Source organism: Lates calcarifer, linkage group LG13 (assembly GCF_001640805.2).
Source record: "Lates calcarifer isolate ASB-BC8 linkage group LG13, TLL_Latcal_v3, whole genome shotgun sequence".
In the NCBI taxonomy this organism is placed as follows: Eukaryota; Metazoa; Chordata; class Actinopteri; family Centropomidae; genus Lates; species Lates calcarifer.
This window is the reverse complement of record NC_066845.1, coordinates 16,860,903-16,883,400: the sequence shown is the minus strand read 5'-3', so window position 1 is coordinate 16,883,400 and position 22,498 is coordinate 16,860,903. Positions and strand designations below refer to the sequence as shown.

The 22,498-nt window shown below is 39.3% G+C and overlaps 3 protein-coding genes across 7 annotated transcripts in view; 2 read left to right on the top strand and 1 right to left on the bottom strand.

Moving 5' to 3' along the window:
• The window catches only part of adgrd1 (adhesion G protein-coupled receptor D1), a 29,620-nt gene extending 23,205 nt beyond the window's left edge, over positions 1-6,415 (bottom strand). The window contains exons 1-8 of one of the 2 annotated variants that reach the window (XM_018669582.2): positions 5,951-6,415; positions 5,818-5,854; positions 5,351-5,467; positions 4,605-4,703; positions 4,049-4,171; positions 3,778-3,954; positions 1,833-2,090; positions 490-557 (exon numbers count right to left, since the gene is read on the bottom strand). In XM_018669582.2, coding sequence (XP_018525098.1) covers positions 490-557; positions 1,833-2,090; positions 3,778-3,954; positions 4,049-4,171; positions 4,605-4,703; positions 5,351-5,467; positions 5,818-5,854; positions 5,951-6,004 — 933 coding nt within the window. In that variant the 5' untranslated portion in view covers positions 6,005-6,415. The remainder of the gene's footprint in view (positions 1-489; positions 558-1,832; positions 2,091-3,777; positions 3,955-4,048; positions 4,172-4,604; positions 4,704-5,350; positions 5,468-5,817; positions 5,855-5,950) is intronic. The other variant, XM_018669581.2, reaches the window with a different exon arrangement.
• A 1,024-nt stretch (positions 6,416-7,439) lies between these two features.
• stx2b (syntaxin 2b) lies at positions 7,440-15,929 on the top strand. Of its 2 annotated transcripts, XM_018669148.2 has the most exons (11): positions 7,440-7,833; positions 7,932-8,006; positions 8,106-8,205; positions 9,385-9,459; positions 9,572-9,645; positions 10,012-10,120; positions 13,113-13,186; positions 13,409-13,546; positions 13,768-13,878; positions 14,061-14,180; positions 14,352-15,929. In XM_018669148.2, exons 1-10 carry the CDS (start codon positions 7,804-7,806, stop codon positions 14,154-14,156), a joined length of 882 nt encoding a protein of 293 aa, XP_018524664.1. In that variant the 5' UTR covers positions 7,440-7,803; the 3' UTR covers positions 14,157-14,180; positions 14,352-15,929. The 2 variants fall into 2 exon arrangements, with proteins under 2 accessions (XP_018524664.1, XP_018524665.1); XM_018669149.2 differs by lacking the exon at positions 14,061-14,180.
• Positions 15,930-17,133: 1,204 nt separating this feature from the next.
• The window catches only part of rimbp2b (RIMS binding protein 2b), a 79,890-nt gene continuing 74,525 nt past the window's right edge, over positions 17,134-22,498 (top strand). For all 3 annotated transcript variants that reach the window (XM_051075111.1, XM_051075113.1, XM_051075112.1), the window contains exons 1-4: positions 17,134-17,593; positions 18,455-18,493; positions 19,010-19,103; positions 19,197-19,328. In XM_051075111.1, the coding sequence (XP_050931068.1) occupies positions 19,038-19,103; positions 19,197-19,328 (198 nt within the window). In that variant the 5' untranslated portion in view covers positions 17,134-17,593; positions 18,455-18,493; positions 19,010-19,037. The remainder of the gene's footprint in view (positions 17,594-18,454; positions 18,494-19,009; positions 19,104-19,196; positions 19,329-22,498) is intronic.

Below are 22,498 nucleotides of genomic sequence, written 5' to 3'. Positions count from 1 at the left end.
ATCGGGAGGCACTTTCCGAAGGAGCACAGAGTTCCAACATACACAGGATGTTTAGTGACTGATAGCCAGAGTTCAGGGAATACTCTTTGGACAAGTGATTCAGTGTTGCTCTTTTTCAGCCCAGTGCCCTACAGGGAGCCATTTTGTGTGTAGTATTGAGCAGCTGTCTCCACTTTCTTCTATTTCTTTATCCGTTTTCTACCTCCAAAGCCTTTTAATAAACAGGAGCCTATTCACATGTGCTCTCAATATCCTTTTGCCCAATTCCTCTATCTTCAAAAGGAAACAACAGCTCAATAAGAAGTTAGTGTTTCTCTCCTCTGTGATGACTTTTGTGCTTATTTTGCCCCAAAACATTTCTGCAAATTTGTCATGCAATTGGACAGATTCTGTATTTGTGAGGAAAACCTTAATAGTTCACACATGTGGTGTGAAATTGTATTTGGGTATCAAATCTGAGCCTTGCTAAGTCAGATCTGACACACTTACGACTGTTGGTGCTGCTGAAGTGACTTCTTTTGAGAATCTGGGCGTTGTGGCAGAGACCATGGCTTGACCTAGAAAATAGAATAAAAAGGGCTTTATTAAAATAGAACAGGAAGCACACTAGTGACCTGTATAGATGGTTGTAATTCACTCTTAATGTCTGGTAGATTTTCCAGTTTAGATAGCCTTTGCCTTTTTGTCATTTTGTTATTAGGCCCTTTGTTGAACCTGAGCAGGCTGGGCTGCTCTAATGTAACTGGACTTTATCACCGCACAGCTCACAGTTTATGAGGCTGGACCATGCCCAGTCATGAAAGGAGATAGATTATAACCTCCACAAAACTGGGATAATCAACCTCATAATACTCTGCCACTAGCTTCTGTACAAGGCTTAGATACATTTTATGTCATTGCTGTCATTTATTAAAAACGGCACTAACTAGCTACCAGAGAATGGCCATATATGGACATACATTAGAGGTATCAGTGTGAACCATTCCTGCTCTTCTTTGGTTCAATGCAACATTTTATATGAGTGCTCTGGAGAAGTAAAAATATTTTTCTGTAACCATAACAGTCAGGCTCTTTGCGTCTGGTAATGGTCTGTGCAATATATTGCTTTTGGTAACGACTTCGAAGAAGAAATCAAGGCAGTGTGAAGCTCTAAGTGCACAGTAATAGTTTTCATATACTATCACCATACACACAATAGAGCATCCTCCATTGTGCTTCCTCACTAAGCAGTGTGTTTCATATACAACAAAAAGTGCTTAAGCCTTTGTTAAGATAAAAGGTACATTTTATCAGGCTTTGAACATTTCTCAGGCTACCATGAAATTTGGTAATAATTATGTTATATGGGATCACACAAAATATCATTCCTAAGTTCTAGTGAATGTCAACATGTTTTTGTCCATTTATGGCATTCTACTGACCATAGGAGGTAAATAGCAAGAGTACAAAAACAGAGTCTGGGGGTTTTGTCTTAGCGTGTTATAACCTGTCACTTTAAATCAAAATGATCTGCCCCCTGCAACCCAACCTGCCGCTGCACTCTTATAAATACTTATAAGGCAGAACTATGTGAGACATGGCACTTATATGGTGGAAGGTCATGAAAATGTTCTTTGCAAGAGGAACTATTTGACAGAGAAGTATATTTGTACAGTTTAATATCTTGTTGTTATGCATGAACACTGTGGACGGAATGTAGAGAGGAAAAGGGCGGAAATTGCTTTTTAACCCCTATTTCCTCAGTGCAGAGTCAAGAGGGAGGAAGCATCATAATAGATACGCTGTGTCCTAGAATGACAGGAAATACTTTCCAGTACAGCATGATGTCCTACCTATGGCTGCATTGTAGTAGAGCAGAATCTCGTTAGGTGGAAGGGCCCTTTCCCAAATCACAAACTCATCAAAAGCACCTGTCACATAGTGACCGTACGCCCTGTCGTTGCCAGTTCCAATGACAAGGTCAGGGTAGGGGTCACCATAGTTCTCTGAGACATTGCCAACTGCGTCACCAGTGGTGTAGGTCCCATTAATATAGACCTTCAGACCATCCTTTTTAGTCCATGTGAAGAGAATGTGGGTCCAGTAAGGCCCTGACAGAGAAAAGACAATAATAATTGTTTGTGTAGCATTATAACCAAAAGTTTTACACAATAAGCACTGCTAGTGTTGGCATTTCAATAAAACTACAATGTCCATTGTAGTTTCTCAGAGCATTCAGCTTGCTCATTTTGTCCAAACAACAGCCTAAAACCCAAATATAATCAGCCTGCTGTCAAATATGACAGCAACTAGTACTGCTGTGCAAACGCCTCTGACTGAGAGACATAACAGTGCTTTGAGCTAAATGCTAACATGAGCATACTACAATAACATCAGTAACATGCTAACATGTTAACCCTCTTAGTTTAGTGTGCTAGCATGCTAACATTTGCTAAACAATTAGCAATAAAGACAAATTAGTCACAGCTGAGGCTGATAGTAATATTAGTTTTGCAGGTATTTCTTCAAAAACCAATGTATTGGACAAAATTTAAATGTTGGCCTGATGATGGCGATAGCTAAAAAGTAACAGGATAACTAAAGTGACTACAATTAATTTGGACTAACCTTAGTTGGCTTACAATGGCTTAAATATTTCATTGTAGATCATAATAGTTCCTGATGAATTTTGATTGACTAATAGCTTAATAAATGCTATATTTGTCTTTGCTGTTTTATGATATAAGGCTACGTAACACCTGTGTAAAACTCAATGCCAAAGTCTGTTCTGGTCCTGCAAGCTCCTCAGTCAGCCTTAGCCTGCAGTTCAGATAGCTTTCTACCACTAGTTTCTCTAAGGTATTTTGATAATAAGGGGAATCCCATAAGACTCATACACTGTCTGAAAACACTTGTGCCAGAAGAGCAAAACAACCAGAACACATCTCATTTGTGGTTAGAATATAAACCATATGTGCCAATAAAGACCACCCCCTTTTAAACATTTCAGCTCTTGCTTCACTTCTTTATATAGACATGTATCTATAGTGTAACATTCTTAGCCTTCACTGACAATTACACTGGGCAGAGGACACCTCAAGGTTTAATCAATCACCCTAAAAGTTTTTTTTTTCACACTTGTGAAATGCAAGAGAGAGAGCTGACAGATTGTGACAGTATGTCCTGAGAGTTAGACCTGTCACTGTATGAGAAACAGATGACGTTTGATCCTCTGTAACTGAACACTAAAATCAAAATTGAGTTATGACGCCCCGTGAACACAACCTTGAGTAACTGCAACAAAAACAAAGATGACAGAAGTCATTTGAGAATAAAATACTGACTTGTAAAAGTTTCACATAATGTTAAGCCTCATATGGTTTATTCACTTTTGTCAAAACAGTTTACCAAATCATTTCATCTCATTAGAATACAGATTGTATTTTCTGAATTAAGTTCAAAGTATTGGTCACACTCTGACCTTTATTATGTTTCACATTTTATCCTTTACTCACCAAACATTATTGTATTTAGGAGGGAAATGACCACATCTAATTAAACATCAATGATAATTTGTATGTTTTCAGGAAGTGTATCCCTGACTTACCAAATAAACTGTCTGTGGCTACATCTGGTATCTTTTAACCAAATCTTAAATGCAGTTACATAACTAAGAATTTATGGTTGAAAACAAAATATATAGATATATATCTCCAAGAACAAAATGCATTCCTCATTGGTGCCTACAACTAAAGGATCGCTGTGTAACAGCCTACAAAGCAGAGTCATTCACTGTACCTGGAACTCTGATGTTGGCCCTCCATCTGTGGTTGTTTCCTCGAGTGTAAAACTCCACATATCCTCCAAAGGGATTGGTGTAGACAGAGAAGCCATTGGAGATAACTTTCCCTCCAGAGGCCACAGCAAAACGAGACTCTGCCTCATGGTTTTTCCAAAAAAAGGAGAAGGTAATCCCTAGAGAATTAACAAAAACCAGATGTGGCTGTCGATACAAGAGACTGAAATGGTTTGAAAATAATTTGTTTTTTGCCTGATTTTTTGCACTCACCCTCAGGCCCACACAGAGTTGGGTCACTAATGCAAGAGTTCTGGTAGTTTCCAAAGTGGAGAAAGGTACCGCCATTATCTCCATTCAGAAAGATGCCCTTGTTAACCATTCCTTCAACAATGTCTGTGGCAAAGCACAAATCAGGGACATATGCATAAAAATGGGAAACCATGAGGTCTGCTTTAGTGCCAAAATATTCATAATGTTTAAATATCTGTTCATCCAACAAATCAAATCATACAGAAATCCTTATTAGTAAACTTAATGAGAAATTGTTTGTAACTGATGAACATGCTTTTTGGTATCTCATGAAACCACAACACAGGCATTAACTTAAGTGTATAAATATGTTACAGATTTGAACAAAAACTAATCAACAATGGCAAATAATTAAAAGACATGAATTTTCTCAGCTTGTGCTGAACAGACAAGAGACTGAACATGGAGGAAAGTATGAAATGCTCAGCTCAACCCTGTGTGAATACAAACACGACAATAGAGAGCAGTGGGTGACGCAGAAATGAATTTCAGTGAGCAGAAAGTGATTGATCCTCACCTACTGTTGCAGAAATGTTAGTGTAGGCAGAGTCATTGGTATACACATAGGAAGAGTTATGGGAGGAAGGGAGCACAGTGTGGTTGTGGATTCTGAGAGCTGGACAAAGACAACGGAGAAAAACAGTGATTCACACCTATATAGATACACATAACGAGACACAAGAGAACAGTGAAAGGGAGACAATGAGAGGGACGTGGTGTGCAGGTATGAGACAGAGTGATGCTGAGTTGAGCGCACAGTGGCAGCATTCGAAGAGGACCTGGTGACTCCACACATCATGCTCAAGTCTATACCTGATCCCTCTTCAACTTCTTCATTTAAAAAAATAGAAAATACAACTTGCACTACAAAGTCACTGCACAAAGAGAGTAACTGTCTTTCAGTCATAGACCAATTAAAAGAACTCTAAGATGCCGAATAACAATCTGTTCCTTACATTTTTGTCAGACTTTTACCACCTTCAGATTATGAGATACCATATGTAAAGTAGTGCAGCATTTGAAATCACTACTTGCTCTTACTTTACACACTTGATATTTTATCCTTGCTATTTCAGTGATAAATCTGACATACAATATAAAAGCTCTGAACACAGGGACACATTTAAAAAGCATGATGGCTGTGGCTGGAAGGTGGGTGGTGGAAAAACAGCTCGAGACCATGCAGAGAGCAATCAGAGAGAGACATTTAGGTGCTGCATTCCCATGAGCACATAAAGCCCGCTTATGTATGTATGCACATACTTATGTTGCTTCCGTTAACATAACCTGGTCTGTTTCCAATCTGGTCCCACAGCTCATAGATTCCGTCCACTGCGTCGAGAGGCCAGTAATGTGAAGCCGTGGCCAACACCTGCAGGCCTGGACGGAGAGTTCACGGATAAACAAGGATCCAGAAAAGGGCTTTTCCCCCAATCAAGCTCTGTCTCATTACTCAAAATTTATTTTCCTGGCACTCCCTTCTGGATTTTAGGGGGATTAAAAGATTGATAATAATGAAGCCAACAGCTGTAAAAGTTGTTTATTCAACACACTATTCTGATTAATGAGAGGAGCGGTAAACAAATCAATAACATCTTCTGGTTTGGAAGTTAGCAGATGTTAACTCTTTAATTCTGATATATATAGATGTATAAGGTTAAACTGTGCAGCTTAAAACAGTATGAAAAAATGAAAGATATCACACGACGCATGCAAAAATTCATGACTACCTGGATGCTTCACAGGCTGTACCACTTGAGCATAAACCTGTAAAGAAATCAAATGTATTTATAAAGGTTGCTACACAGCAGATGGTCAGACTATAATATTAGAGGATAGGAAAATGTGTTTTTACAAGCTTACCTTAATACATGAAACAAAAGCTGTAAGAAGGTGAATTCGCAAAGAAAATTCCATTGCTTCTGAAAAATGTACAATATACAGTCTTTTCTAAAAACAATTGTTAAATCCCCACATGAAAATGAATCCAGGAGGAGTCACTCATTATTCCAAGATGTGAAAACGTCTCATCAGTCCAAGTGTCCAAACTTAGAAATAAAGATAAATAACAATACCAGCACTTGAACAAAAAAAAAGCAATCAATTTAGTGTTCTGGCATGAGGCAGGAAAACTTAAGAAGTTGCCCTTTCATGATAATGTGAAGCCCAACTTCCACTTCCACGCAGAAAAGTGTAATCCGTGATCTTTATTCTCAAATTGAACTGGTACTCTTAGTTTCCGTGCCTGCATCTGGAAACTGCAAGGAGTAGAGAAGCTCCGTGGAGGCTTACTGGGCTGCTGGACTGAACGTGGGAAATGCAAAGCGTGATGTCATTTTTGGATCTTCTGAGGTGGGGCGTTACGAGCTGTGCGTAAATGGCATTGTTTGTGCGTAATTGGAGATTGCGCCGGGAATGAATGAGATCAAGATCTGCTCAGTGCGATCCAAATGTTGTTTAGATAAAAGATGCGTATTAACATGGGGTTTCATGACTACTTTGGATACTGGGTTAAATTACAGGACAACACCCCGGACTCTCTGGGAACAACAGGGATGCTGCTGCGCTGAGGATGGGGTGGTTTCTGCGATAGTCTGACAGTCAGACCCAGAAACAATATCTGAAACAGTAATCACAACTCTCTATGTATTTCCTTATGGGATACTTTTCAACCATTCACATTAACCCACACGGAAAAGAAGGACGATTCACTACAGATAACTCACTGTAAATACTGTAAACCCAAGTAGAAATGTTAAACAGGAATTGTTGCTGACATGTGGGTCAGAATTTTCTTGACTTTCTCAAGTGCAATACTGTGATGATTAGGACGATTCCCACAGGTGAGGGAGTCATCAACTCCACCAGACCCGTCACAGGCTCCCAAGGTCAACTTACATACATATGATGGTAAACAGCGCCACCGTGTGGTGAAGTGGCCCATAGTTTAGTGACCAACCAGTCCTGCTCATCTATTATTAATTAAACCTTCTCATATAACTGCCTGGTGGTGCGTCTGTAACCAAACTAAAATTTAACATCCGATGAAAAAAACATCACTGTGGTTCATTTGATAAACCACAGAAGACCCTTGTGCTTTGTCACAGTGTTATTTAGACGTAGCCTTGTTTTTAATGGTAGCAATGTAACATTCCCTTCTTTTCTACTTTGTCTCTTTCCGAAACTTTAATAGGATTGCATTACTTTAGTTTATTATAATGGTCTGATCAAATTTAATTGAGGTTGGACTATTTTTTTCTCCCGCCTTAGGCAGAGAGAGAGAGAGAGAGAAAGAGAGGGAGAGAGAGAGAGAGAGAGGTGGGAGAAAAGGCGTAACCCAGGGAGGGAGATATTGTGGATCTGTTACGGATCTTTCACGCTCATGCGGTGAGAAATATCGACACAGTATAGACCAGAAACGGTGACTTTAGACGTTTGTTTTTGTAGAGCTCTTACTTTTTTGAGCTGTATTTTGGACTCAGTTTTGATAGAATTCAAACTTTAAGATCTCTCTTCCTATTTCTTTCGTCTCAATAACGCTATTAATGCAGGCCTATTGTGTGTATCAGCTCAGCTCATCTCTCTTAGACCATCTCAGCTGTGTCTCAGTCCACAGTAAGGTGGCTCAGTGTTAACTCTGCACATGGAGACTTAAAGGATGACCCAGCGGCTGTTTTACTAGAGTTATCTGGCCGGGAGACGAGCCGATCGGTGTGATGAAGGATCGACTGGCTGAGCTGACTGCTGTAAGTGTCTGTTCTTGTTTTAACATGCCTACACCTTGACAGGTAAATGATCCTGACTGCAGAAAAAGTCACTGAAAACACATCTTTCATCTGCACAGAGTAGGACACAAGCAGAGGAGGATGTTGCAGTCACAGTGGACAGAGATGGCTTCATGGAGAGCTTTTTCAGAAGGGTGGGTGTCACCGTGACTTCCAGGATGTGCACAGGTTTTCATTATGAAGTGATCCAAGATACTGAGAGTTTGGCTCTTTTATTTATTGTTTTGATTCAGGTGGAAGAAGTCAGAGGACTCATTGATAAGATCTCCTACCAAGTGGAAGAGGTGAGGAAGATGCACAGTATGATCCTGACTGCACCCAACCCTGATGACAGTAAGTGTGTGTCTTTATAAATAAAAGTAGGATGGAGACAGAGAGCGTGTGAATTTCAATGCTGACATGTCTGTAGTTTTCATGGGTTAATCTGTGCACTCAGTTGTCTTGAGAACTGCTTGGCTAGAGTTTGGCTTTTGAGGATCAGAGTAGAAAACACAACAAATGTCTCACTTCCTTTGTGGCATTTTCCTCCTCATTGTAAATGAATGGCTGGCTGACCGGAAACCTGTGAAGGAAACACAACCATTTTTCCCAAAAACCCACTGACCATTGTAGTGTGAGCTCTGACTTGTCCTGATAGGAACACTCAGGGATTTTAACATGCTGTCATTTGCAGATGTATGTGGACATTAATGTGTAATGTAAAATTTCCTTAACTGAACAGAAAAAGTTTCAACTTTTTTAAATTATTTGAAGCTAACACCTCAATTATTTACATAATGTAAAGTCATAGTGTAATACTCTGAAATTAAAGTACAGAACAAATGAATAATAAAGGTTTAAAAAAAAATTTAATTTAATCATAGCTGAACACACTCGTGACTTTCTTCCTATGATGGAAGTGAAACATTGTTTGGAAAGTGCATCCCAACACTGTTGCAGAAGTTCCCACAAATGCCTTGTATCTGAAGGTTGCTTTGCTTTCACTTTCTGCCCACTTTCTGTTCACCTCTTCAGTTTAATACTGACCTTTGTACCATTTAAAGCTATTCACTAGAACTGCTTATATTTCAATAAAAACTGGAAAAACGTACGTCCTTTAAAACTTTTGACCAGTAGTTTAATATGACCATATTTGTGCAGTGTTAAAAGTCCTGAGAATCAGTGCCTGTCCTTGTTCAGTGAGTGAGCTGAGGCCTGAGGACCCTGCAAGACAAAGACTCCCCAGTTAACAGTGCCATGGCATCATTAGTGATTCTGTTAAATGTAACATATTGTAGTGTTTTGAGATCCATGACGTGGATATGGTCGCCAGGGAAAGAAACAAAAGGCTCATGTTTTGTGCAGCGTGACCTCTGCAGTATTGCCACAGGGCTGTTGCCAAGTTACCAGATGAAATCACTGTAAATTCAATATTTACAGGAGGGAGAGTCACAGTGATTAGCTGGATGGCATTATTTCTTCTCATTAACAAACCCAGTCTGACGTGATTCCTATTTGTGTGTGTGTTTGAAGGAACAAAGGATCAACTGGATGCACTGACCAATGATATCAAAGGGAATGCCAACGTGGTGCGGATGAAACTAAAATGTAAGTTGAACCATTACGTGATTTTCACTTGGATGTTTATTAACTACACTGTACAAAAGCTGAGGTCATCTGCTATTGTGTAATGTTGTGCCATAACTCTCTCCCTGTGAAGCCATGGAGCAAAGTATGCCCAAAGATGATGCAGCTAACAGAGCCTCTGTTGACTTCAGGATCCAGAAAACACAGGTCAGGAAACAAATTGATGACAACTAACTTCTCACATATAAGTAACATAAAACAAATATAAAATCCCACCCATATATGACCATCTTTACCTATTTCTTAGTACATATATACTGGAGATTATGTTTTTGTATAGCTGTATACAACTTTATATCCAACAGCTAATTTTCACAATCAAATCCAAAAATGGTCCTGCCACATTCACTGTTTTGGAAGATTTGGTTTGTAGACTGAAATGGCACTCACTCTTAATTCAAAAAATGCTAACAATATTTTGGACTTGGGTTGTAGGGTATGAAGTAATACAAATGTGCAGTCTGAAATACCCATATTCTCACTGTTTGTCCTTGTGTTCTCACTTGTCCTCAGCACACAGTGCTATCCAGGAAGTTTGTGGAGGTCATGACACAGTACAATGAGACGCAAGTGTCCTTTCGGGAAAGAAGCAAAGGAAGGATCCAAAGACAGCTGGAGATAAGTAAGTGACAAATAATGGAACCCCTGGCCCCTTATAAGGCCACAAATCATGAGTTATATTTAGGCAATCATCCTTTAAATGAAATAGTAATGATGTAAATTGCTCATGCTGACATGAAATACTGCTTCACATGCATTAATATGGCTTGAGTTTGGTTGCACATACAAGACTTGTGAGCACCAGACTTGTAAATCTAGAGATAAAAGAGTGACAAATAAAACCCTGAGGCGCTGTTGGGACAGGATCCAGGAAACAGACCACACCGGTTTCCTCTCTGCTTCTCTGGACACCATCCTAACTGTTGATAAACAGACACCAGCAGCAGGACGGGATTTTTTTCAGATTTCTTCAAGATGTCAGGGTTTTTCTCTTTTACACATACCAAAGTCACAGTTGATCACATCCAGACACAAACATTTCAGTGTTTTGCAAGTTTTAATGGAAATTAAATGAGGAGTAGGAGGATTGATCAGAGAATAGATACACAATAGCAGTTAGACAGAAGATACATACTAGGTCCTGACAAGCCAGAATGAATAAATGTGCTGAAAATGTGGATTATGTCATTAACATGATGTGTAAAATAGCAGCATAGCCTACATAATTTACATTTAGTGTGTGATTTACCACCAATAATATACACTATAAATCAGCACCATTTTTCTGTGGAGTATGATCAAAATTACAGTGACAAACAAAAGCAAAGACAGTGTGCATCAGGTGTGTGTATTATGTATGTATGAGTAACACGAGACAATAGTGAAAGGCAGAAAATAGGGCTGTCTCCTACAGTCCCTGCGGCCGGCATTAATGAGAGGCTCTAGTTCTCCACACTGCAGGCGGAAGAGCCTGATACTGGAGACACCTTGCTGTGTTTGTGTTGCCCGGGAAACAGGCAGAGGGCTCGGCAGCCTGTGTAACAGTAGTTCACCTGTCTTTGACATGGCCACATGAACCTCGGCCTGTGCTGTCACAGACTTGCACCATTAATTTACATCTTTCAGAGGCTTTTGTGCTTGATGTCTATCAATGAGCTGTAATGGTGGTGTGTTTTGCCGTGTTGACTGCGTCTCTCTGAGGAATAGCCATAGCAAAAGGTGTGTGACATACAGTAAGCACCTGCACAGAGAGCTGTCTCTCCAGGGAGGGTGTTGTACAACAGGAGGCATGGCCTCTGGAAGAGAAAGCTTTCTGCTTATAGAGTTTCAGCAGCTATTTCTCTGTTAGGGGTGCTGGGCTGCTTTGTTCCTCTGACACTTCTAATCTTAGTTACAAGTGCAACCCTTATCCATGAATAAACTGAACACCACAGCAGGAGCTGACTATAATTAAACATAAAATTATCTAAATTAACAGTCCTCTGATGAACGCATTTTAGAGATTTAGAGTTTTTCCTCAGCATGTTTTTCAAAACCCAAAATCATTTGGTTTGTAAAAAAAATGTTAACTAAAGTCTTGTGTTGACTCCAAGTCCTAACTTCATCCTAACCCTCAGTGTGCCTTACTTTAACAATGACTGTTGTCCCATTAAATGATAAACCACATCTCCCACTACATGGTGGAAAGTCAGCACTGTGTTTATAGCAGTGCCCCCTGGGTGGATAACAGAGATGTTATTTTTCTGTCAGGAGTTACAATGAGGCCTCATTTCCTCACACATCAGGCTTTATACACAGCAGCTTCACAACACTGCCAGACAAATGTATTACCCAGGGATTAAACACACAGTAGTATAGAGTATATTGTACCAGGGCTAAGCACAGACATGTGTTGTTTACATTCAGAACATTAGTGCAACATTCACTGCATTAGGAGATTTGTATATTAAATGTATATAATTATACATATTTTTGTCGTTTGTAAGGCATGTCACACAAATGATGAACACAAGAACACAAGTTCCTCATTACAACAGGGTGCGTCAGATAAATAATCTTTTAGTCATAGACAGAGCTCCGTCCGCTAGCCTTCCATATTTTAAGGCCAAATTGTGAATCAAAGGTACAGAGGGATAATTAAAGAGCAAGAGTAGGAGTGGTGTCATTTTAAAAAAAATCTCAGGACTCAAAGGACTAAATTATATTCTGTTACACTGCGCTGATCTGGGATTCTATTATTATTATACTTTTAAGGTCATTATTTTGAATAACATAATCATATACACATTGATTGATGGTTTTAATGTTCTCTGTCATTTTCATCCCAGAATATAAATACATTTAATATTTCAGAGAAAGGCCTACATCTACAGTGTAGTGACTGAAAGTGTGTGGCTGTGTGATTGCACATGTATTTGTTGCCCACTGCATTTTACAATCTGCATCTGTAATCACCCCCAATATAATAGACAATTAAGAGTTTACTCAGTAGAAATCAAGATGTCAGATACTTAAGAATCATTGTCATTTTTGCTTCATTACTGACAAGTGGAGGGTTGCACAGCAGTGATGTTTGCCTATAAACTGCTCTGTAATGAGCTGTGGAATTGCTAGTAGAAAGAAGTGTACGTGCCCTGGCATTACTTTTTTGTTCCACCCCCCCCCCCCCCCCCCACACACACACACAATTATAGAGCACTATAGAATTGTAATTGAGTTATTTTGGAGACAGCCTAGGGTTTTTCACAGAAGACATATAGTACTGTAGTAATAAAATGAATGATGGATGAATTCCATTTAGCTGCTTCAGTTTCAGTTTCTGGTTCAGTTCTCACTGTCACACTGTTATGGCTTACTGGGCCACCTGAACAGAACAGACAGAGCCATTAGTAATGTTATTAGTAACACTTGTGCTTTTCCTACCATGACAAGTTAGAATGTCTGCTGTTAAAACAACCCATTCATTTAAAATAGCATGGCTTATATTTTTTTAACACATATTTTACATATAAGTACAAGGAGTTGTTTGTAGGCAAACAACTTTAAAAAGTCACTCTTGCAAGGTGAACCAAAATGTGATCAATCAAGTAATTTTTTAAAAAAAATTGTTTTAGCTGGAAGAGTGACCACCAATGAGGAGCTGGAGGACATGTTAGAAAGTGGAAATCCATCAATCTTCACATCTGATGTAAGTTTTCTCTTGCTTTCCTGTGCAGTATATTGTTGTAGCGTGACAACAGTGGTCTATGGGTGAAAAACTATTGCTGCCATCTAGTGATAGTGGAGGAGTAAATCATCTGGGGTGGGGTAATGCACTGCCAGGTATTTATTTATGCATTTATTCTTGGGGAGATTTGTGTGTGTTATTGGATGAATTATTTCAGTCTGTCTGTCCTCCTTTCTTCCTCAGATCATTTCTGATTCCCAGATCACTCGTCAGGCCGTAAATGAGATAGAGTCACGACATCAGGACATCATTCGTCTGGAGTCAAGCATCAAAGAACTCCATGACATGTTCATGGACATGGCAATGCTGGTAGAGACTCAGGTAACAGATAACTCTCATTAGAAAGTTTCATAGGTTGAGGCTACTCTTTATTAATTAGAAGTCTATCACATTTAGTCTAATAGTGTCTAGTTTGTGATGCTCTCTCACATCTTGCAAGTTTATCCATAGCCACTATATTTCTTTACCAGCACTGCCAAGACAGGACCCAAAACATTTCTTAGATGCATTATATAAAAGCCTTCTGATTCTCACATTTACAGGGGGAAATGGTCAACAACATTGAGAAAAATGTCTCCAACGCAGCCGAATACATTTTTCGTGCAAAGGAAGAGACCAAAAAAGCAGTGAGATACCAGAAAAAATCACGGAGGGTATGTGTTCCTTTTTAATTATGTGTTGCTAAATTGTTGTGAATAAAAACATTTGTAAATGTCAGTTATACAGGATGTTCACATTTTCAACAAATTTAAGCCATGTGTGACTACTAGAGCTGTTTTAATGGTACCCTACTTTTAGTTGAAGTTCAAATAACAACCTCTTCTTCACTTGGCAGAAATACATTATCCTTGCCTTTGCTCTGTTGATCCTGCTTGCTGTCATTGCACTAATTGTTGGCCTGTCTGTTGGACTAACCAAACCTCCTGTATGAGATCTACTGTGATTACTGCATGAGGTACAACTTCCACAACTTCCATGCCTTGAATCAAGCGTTCATCCGTCCATCTGTTCAGCTATACAGCCACAAATCAATTCATGTATTTATCCTTTGAATGGTTAAAGGATTTGTAATGCAGTTCTTCACAAGCAACCCTTATCACTCTTTTCTTTCTTCTCTTTTTGACAGAAACTTCTTTGCCTTGCCATGTGTGGAGTTGCAGGTTTCCTCCTTTTACTCATCATAATAGTCGGAGTCTTTGAATGATGGATTTCATGGTTCACAACCTCACAGCAGTCAGCTGCTCCTGTAGAGATGAGGCAGGGAACAGCTTCATAATAAGACTGACAGTCACTATCCAACAGCATTACAGAGATGATCTCTTGACCAGAGTGAAGTAAGTATAATGTGTGTGACCCACTTTGCGCCAGTAACATCAGACCTCATGATACACTGTTCTGGAGCAATTCTTTACGGCTAGAATAAAGCGTCCTGTCTGCACATATCTCTTTTCCTTAGCTGTGATATAATGAACACTGACAGCACATCAGATTTATACACTGGTGTACGCTCTGTATTGCTGCCATTTTTTTCATGTTGGGTATCGCTTTCAGACATTTCTTGGTCTGAAGACTTTAAAGGAATAGTTTGACATTTTGAGAAATATGCTTATTCGCCTTCATGCAGAGGGTTAGATAAGAAGACTAATACCATTCTCACGTCTTTACAGTAAGCATGGGTCGACCCCCAGCAGCCTTACAGCTTAGCTTAACATAAAGACAGGAAACAGAGAAACAGCTAGCCTTGCTCTGTCTAAAGGTAAAGAACATGTAACACATTACGATTTTTACAGAGGGATTATGCCCCAGACTATTTCATGGCTGGGTGCAGTAATTTCCTGAAGTCTTGTTATCATTGTCATTATCATTTGCTGGTTGGCAGGGCAATGAGTGAAGGCTCCAGGAAGTCACTACTGCCGGTACATCCATACACCCCCTCATAAAACTACAATGTGTCATTGTTACACTTCTGTTTGTGTACAGAACAAACAAACAAGATATATGGTGGACTGTGGTGGACTGTGAGCCTTAGAGGTGCTGCTGGGCTAATTTTGTCGCCTTTGGACATAAACAGTCTAGCTGTTTCCCTTAGTATCCTGTCTTGGAACTTAAGCTAACCTGTTGGCTGCAGCTTCATATATATGAATATATATATATATATATAGCGCATAAACATGAGAGTGGAATCAGTCTTCTCATGTGTTTCTCCCAAGATGTAAAATATTGCTTATATTAACTATTGTATCATCCTTATGTTCTCTTGTCCTTTTGTATATCTACTGTAACTCATTTGAACTGAATGTAAAACTACTACAGCTCAGGAGTCCCGTAGGAATAGAAAAATGTAAAAATAACAAAACAAAAACAACATTATATGCCCTGTAAGCTTTCTAGTTAATTGTGTTTCAATCAAAAGAAATATTTTCGGTCAATTGAATGGAATTCATCAATTCATTTAAGAAACTTACAAAAGTGCCTTCTTTATGTTTAATATGAAACCTTAACTTATTGAATTGTATTTATCACAATCACTGTGTGTGATGACTGAAATATTAGTTGTGAAAAAATCATTTCAAGAGCACACGTTTTCATTTTGATACAATTGATTCATTTTTTTTAATGTTTTTAAGTTATATCTTGTATTTTTATTGAAGAACAATAATTAAGTCAGGTAATTAAAAATAAAGTGTAAAAAGTCTTTGCAGAATGCTTGCTTGTTTGTTTCCTTTCATTTTGCCATATTGAAGGTGATAAAGTTGATCTTATTAGTTAAAACTGCAGGATCACTCCAGATATTTTAAACTGCAAACACCGTTGAATTTGTCAGACAGAATTAAGGTTATTTTCTCTGCTCTTTTAACACTCCAAATATTTGGAGGTTGAGTTTGTTTGGAGGAAAACAGAGAGAAACCGAGGGTGCTGTTTACTTCAGGACTAATGAGCACTTTGCACAAAGCGCTTGACTTCCGTGTAATCAACCAAACAAGATTAGTGAAGAAAGTGGAAGTAGGTCCCTGAGGGCAGGTTCTTTCCTCTTTGAATTAGATCAAAGGAAACTTCTGAGGTACACTTAGAGTGAAATGCCAGTAAATGTCCTTAAAATCTGTAGGTAGGTAGGGTGATTTCAGGTCACTGAGCAAGACATCCAAGGTGTCAAGTCAAGTAATCTTATGAACTGTGATTAAACTTGGACACTTAAGTTTTGGATGAGTAATTTCTACAACAATCTGTAGCTGTTGAAGCTTTGGCAAATGGGAAAAAATGTGTGGAAATAAAATTGGAGAGATATTGTTGCTTATCCTAATTAGTGTATTTTTGTTTTGAATACTATGATGGCATTTATTTGTGTTGTTCACTATGTTCCAAACTGTTGCCTGTGAAAGTCAGCAGGCTGTTTCAGTTTCAGTCAAAATTAACGCAATCTGAGTGTAGTTCATGGACCAGGAGGGTTCAAGATAAGAATCCACAAAGAAATATTAATACTCTCCAAGTGTAACATGTTCTTTGTAGCACAGTTCTGCTACAGCATGGGTAACTCACCACACTAATGCAGTATTGTAGTCACTAGTCTCATTAAAGGTGTCCTGAGGCCTCAGGCATCATGCCTCTGCCCAGTTTTGTTGTAAACAAACGTGATGTTTAGGTTCAGTGTCGCCTAAACGAATTGTGTAGCCTACATCATTGAGGTAGTAGGTTTTGAGTACATTTCTTTTCCCACAAAAGTCAACTTTTTTGGGTATTATTCAATCCGGATATGTTTACATGCTCTTTACTTGCTAGCAGTCATTTCCTTTCCTGCCTTATGGCGCAGTGATTGCATATAGTTCATTACCTCCACCTTAAAATCAGTGAAAAGGTGAGGCCACAGGTACGGCTGTTTATTGCTTCGTGCACGCGCATGTGCACGAGACGTACAAAATTGGGACCAACTCAAAAAACCCCAGCTCTGTAAACAACTCGGGGTCAGAGACTCTTCAGGAGAACCTTATGCAACTCTTTGACTCTTCGAGGGAAGTATTCATGGGTGCACTTTGGCTATTTTAGTACTGCCGGTGCTCTGCAGGAACAAGTCAATTGTGGTCAGACTTGGGTCGTGGTGGTCTCAGACCTAGCATGCATGTTTTTTTACGGGTAGCTAGCTTGTTTGCGAAGCGAACTATATCACGGTATTATACCAGTTGAACTCGGTTAAATGCATTATATTCGCTGGCTATACTTAATTTTAGCATTTCAGTAAGTCACTAGTAGAGGTAGGCAGTAATGAGTTTTGGAGTTAACGGTGTTCGTCTTGGCTAATATATCATCCATTTAACTGGCCGGTCATTGATGCAACCCATTGGAGAGAGAGAGAAAAGTTGACAGTTACTTTATGTGAGTATGACTAACACAACGTTGAAACCACAGATAGTCTCCCTTAGTCAGACACACGTGAACACACCTGTAGTTAATAGGCACTTCATAATGAAACGTCACATCATTATCTACTAATTAGCTTAAATTAGTCGTCCAATATTCAACATTTCATTTTGACCACCTCTGTAATCTTATTGTCACTTATTTTTTTCTTTTACTTGCTTTCTCTAGATAATTTTATAATACAATACAATTTTTGCCTACTCTACTCACTTCTGGTCACAACACTAACATGTTCATGTCCATACTATCTGTCTATCTCTACTACTGGATATTATTTGGCAAGTGGATTCACTCACTGTTTTTGCTGGATCCCAGATTAGAGTACTGTGTGTACTGCTGCCTGAACTTCTCATGAATGTACAAATATAACCTTCAGGGCCCCCATATACTGTACTTAAAACTGCCTCAGACTCTTACATAATGAAATACAGTGAACTGTTGGGGATGACTAAACAGACACCAAAGATTTATCTGGCCAATGAGAAGAAAACTGTGCACCTCATATTGCAGTCTCTCAAAGCGATGCAGGAGGCGTCACATTACTTGGCCTGTGCAGAAATGACTCTCATTGCATTTGAAGGCTGTAGAAAGATTTTTCTGTTACTGTGTGCACTGTATGAGATATGTATCTGCACTTAAAACGATAAGAGGGAATTGCATACAATAGAGTGCTTGATCTAACTGGAATTGGAGCTGACATGGAAAGAAATTCCAACAGTTAATAGCCTCTCCCGCAGTGGTTTTGGAGCACACTAGCCTGGATGACCCAGTGGCAACTGTAGCTGATGACTGGACCTCTGTACATTTTAATTGCAGCTTCATTTCTGCTGGAGCCAGGCTTATCCTGCATCCCAGGTGGGTGGTAATAAAATATTAAACAAATATACTGGATTTTGTAGAGTGGTATTAGACTGTAGTTGAATTATAGCCCACAACTAGTGTGAATCACCATTTTTAATTGATGAAAACTGAAATTGTGAGCTCCAGTTAAATTATGTAGACAACCTCAGTGTTTTGTTGTGCCTTTTAAACTCCATGGTCTTTAACATGCATTTGAAAAACGCATAAATAAAACATAGATTTTTCATGATTTCTACAAAGACACTGTTTAATTTTCCTCATACATGTGATAGAATACTTCTAATTTCATGGATAAAAACAATATAAGATGTTTTCAGAAGAAATACATGTATCCTTTAAACAAAAAGTAAATTCCTTGCCTGCAGTTCTTGCCTGTTTTTAAATCACCAAATGTAATTTTAGATGGTTTTATAGTTTTATGTTTTTCCTGTAGCAGCTGTGCCATCTTTCCTGTCTGTGTGTACTGAAATTAATCCAACATCCATTATTATGTAACTCTGCTGAATACAGATATTTATAATCTGAACATGCTGGAGTTATGACATCATCTGGAGCTGCTGACCATGACGTGCGTTTGGGAAAGCATGCAAACTGTTCTGTCATGGTAGGCTATGACTTGTAACAAACAGGAACTGTATCACTGAGATGTAATCTGATTGATGCATGGCTTAACTTGATATGTATGTTTATATGCCAGAGGACAATGGGTTGTCAGAAGACTTGCAAGGTGGAGAAATTCCTGAAACCGTCTCACAGGGATGTAGTGTGGAGCCAGAGACAAAGGTTAACCACATCTAAGAAGAACAGCCAGATGAGTGGCACAGATAAGGTGAGTGTGTTGTGTTTGTTTTCCTGCGTGTTGGTTGTAAAGCTTTCGATGAATAAGCTTTGATTCATCTGTGTCTGGATACTGGCAGGATCAGCACTTGTTGATGCCTGCAGCCATAATCTGACCTCACCCTGTACTCCCCAGCCAAGGCTCCTTACTGTCACCAAGGCTCATCATTAACAAATGCAACCATATGTGGCATATGTGACTGTATTTTCATCTCTTATAGAGATGATTTAGCTACTAAACAAACTATATGTTGTAATGCTTTATCTTCTGTAAAATGTGTTTACTAATTTATAAAGACATTACCTAACAAACCATTATGTAATATACATATTACTGTATAAGACAACAAATTGTTATGCATTAGAGCATACCCATAGATACCATGTATTATTAGCATGTATTTTTATATTTGAGGAAATCCTGCTTACTTTTTAGAAATATTGTTAGTTTTAAGTAACTTTGTATAATACAACATAATAGGTGCAGTTTAAAATAATGTGAGTGACAGGGATTCATCGAAACTAAACATAATAAACCACCATGCTGAAAAGCTAGTCAAGTGAAAAAACACTGACCTGTGTACAATAGACTCACATCTAAGAGAACAGAGCTGACTTGAATTGCTCTTCAAGCATCTGTAGTGCTGGATGAAGTTATTTCCAGATGTACCAAATTAAGGTGGATGGTAAATAGAGTGAGTATCTTATATCAGTATACATGTGCAGATTAACAGTCATTCTGTCAGTCTGTCATTACAGGATGTTGTGGGTTTTGTGACTAAGCGAACCTGCTTGGGGATGTGGGAAAGCAGTGGGAAGGAAACTGTACTGGTGTGACTGTTATGTCCAGTAATGCACTGGAACCATCTTCCAGTAGTGCAGTACCTGGGCATAGGTTCTGTGTTTCCTTGCAGGTATTTGATGTAGCTGACATAGGAAGAGCATCCTCTTTTTGGCATTGGTTCTTGTGAAAGTCAGTACTTGTCTCTACTGTCTTAAAAGTGTTAGATCAAGGTTATTATTGGCACACTGTCCTCTCTGTGGGACGTATGGGTACTATCCACAAAACTGAACAGCTTGATTAAATTGTCAACGCAGGTGCAGTCATCTGCTTATAGGGGACAACAAGAGTGGAGAGTGAGAAGCCCTTTCAGGCACCTGCAAAGAGACTGTTCTTCCACATAGCCTTAGCCAATTTGAGAAAATCCATAATGCATTGAGAAATGGTTGTGTATCATTTTAGCAGACCTTGCTCTTGGATGCTTGTTTTGAAGTCTTCAGATAGGACTCAGTGGAGGCTGGTGTGGACAGCATCAAAGTAGTTCACTCTGTAGGCAGACAGCAGGAGGCAGGACAGGACTTCATTAAGTCAGTGCCACTGGTCTGTAGGCACAAAGGCTAGCATTTGTGCCCCACTTTGGAATGGGGAAGAATAAAGATGTGATGAATTCTGCAGGAAGTTTAATACTGATATATACTGATATAAAATGCATATCATTTTATCATTAAGACTAAATATTATCTGAAGTTATTGTGGTCAGACCATTTTGAATTTAGGCCTCTATCTAATTGGTCATAATATGCAAATTATGAATAATTTTTTTGTCTCAGGATATCTTGTCTGTCTGCATCAATATTTAAAACATCACTGTTGCTATTCCTTTTTTTGCTGCCTCTATATATATAAGTTACCATAGCTCTGGATGTTTTTGTTGTTGTTGTTGCACCTCACACAGTTTTCTGTTAATCTGCAGAACCCTTCACAAAAGGGAATGTCAAAACAGCTGTTCACACCTCCAAACGTGTCTCAGTCAGCCAAGTTAAGGCAGGCCTGGAGCTCCTGTTCTGCCTTCTGACATCCGTTGACAGCTGTCTGAACAGGTTTGGCTCCCCTTAACATTCCAAGGTAGGCAGGCGTCCTCTGAATCACTGTTTAAAAAATAAAATAACCCAAATAACACAAGACCAACGGCAGCACCAGCCAGTTGATGCATCTTACATAGCTCTGTCCTCCCTGGTGAAGAGTCAGAAAATACCAGACATAATTTGCAGCTTGGTGTTAACAGTTAATGATCTTACTAAAATGTTCCATTAGGCTTTTGTCTTTCCCATTTGATCCAAACTTTAAAAGCACATAGCTAGAGTATTTGATCTATGCAGTTTTGATGTGTCAGTGGAGGAAAAATTCAATAGACCTAGAAATAAAGGACTACATTATTCTCCTTCATGGAGACACATTAATATTTGAAGGTCATTCAATACATCTGCATTCATAAGTAATAAAATAAAGACACATTTATGAAAATAGTTTCCTTGTCAAATGATCAAAGAAGTGTAGTGCTTGCATTTCTACTTTCAATCCTGCTGTGCTATGATTTTAGTTAATTTACTAATACCCTAGAGGAGATCTAATCTACAGTGCAGTTGCCCGTAGCAGCTGATCTTATAGTGAAAACATCAGGTGTGCTTCCAGCTCATTGTCAGGGCTCAGCACCTCCCCCTTTAGTGTTTAAACAGCAGGTAGAGAACATGGGCGGGAACAATTGACATCAGTTGTGTGTGATGTCGTGGTGCTGTGAGTGCTAAACAGTCACTGTGCAATATAAGCTCTCAATTGGGATTGCAGAGAGGGTCCCGCTGGAGGGGGAGGGAAGGCTCTAAACAGAGGTAAGGAGCTACTCTGGTTGCTAGGCATCCATGCTGAGAAAAGCATATCTGTTTTGGGCCCTGCTCTTCCTCTCTCCTTTTCCCAAACAGACTGTAGCACCACTGTCAGCCACAGGGGGCAGCCAAACTGCACATGCTCTGCTGCTCTCCTCCCATCTCCCTGTAGTGAAAAAAGCCAAGGATGGCCCAAATAATCCCCTTTAATACCCTTCTGCACTTGATTTCCTGATCTGTGATTGGATGGTAATGGTGTTGCTGCTGTTTGTGATAGCTGATTGGTCTGGCCCGCCATTCAGTGAGTGAGGGTTTGTCAAGACAAGCCTCCGGAGAGCCTGTGTGGCATAATGACCCATGACAAAGCGAGGCACAGTCCCTGTATCAGCTTGCAAAAAAAATAGCTGAGGAGTAATGCAACAAAACTGGGCGCAAACACCAAGGGGGATGCCAGAGAACCTCACATGACCTTGCCAGCTTTAATCATGGCTGCTGATCAGT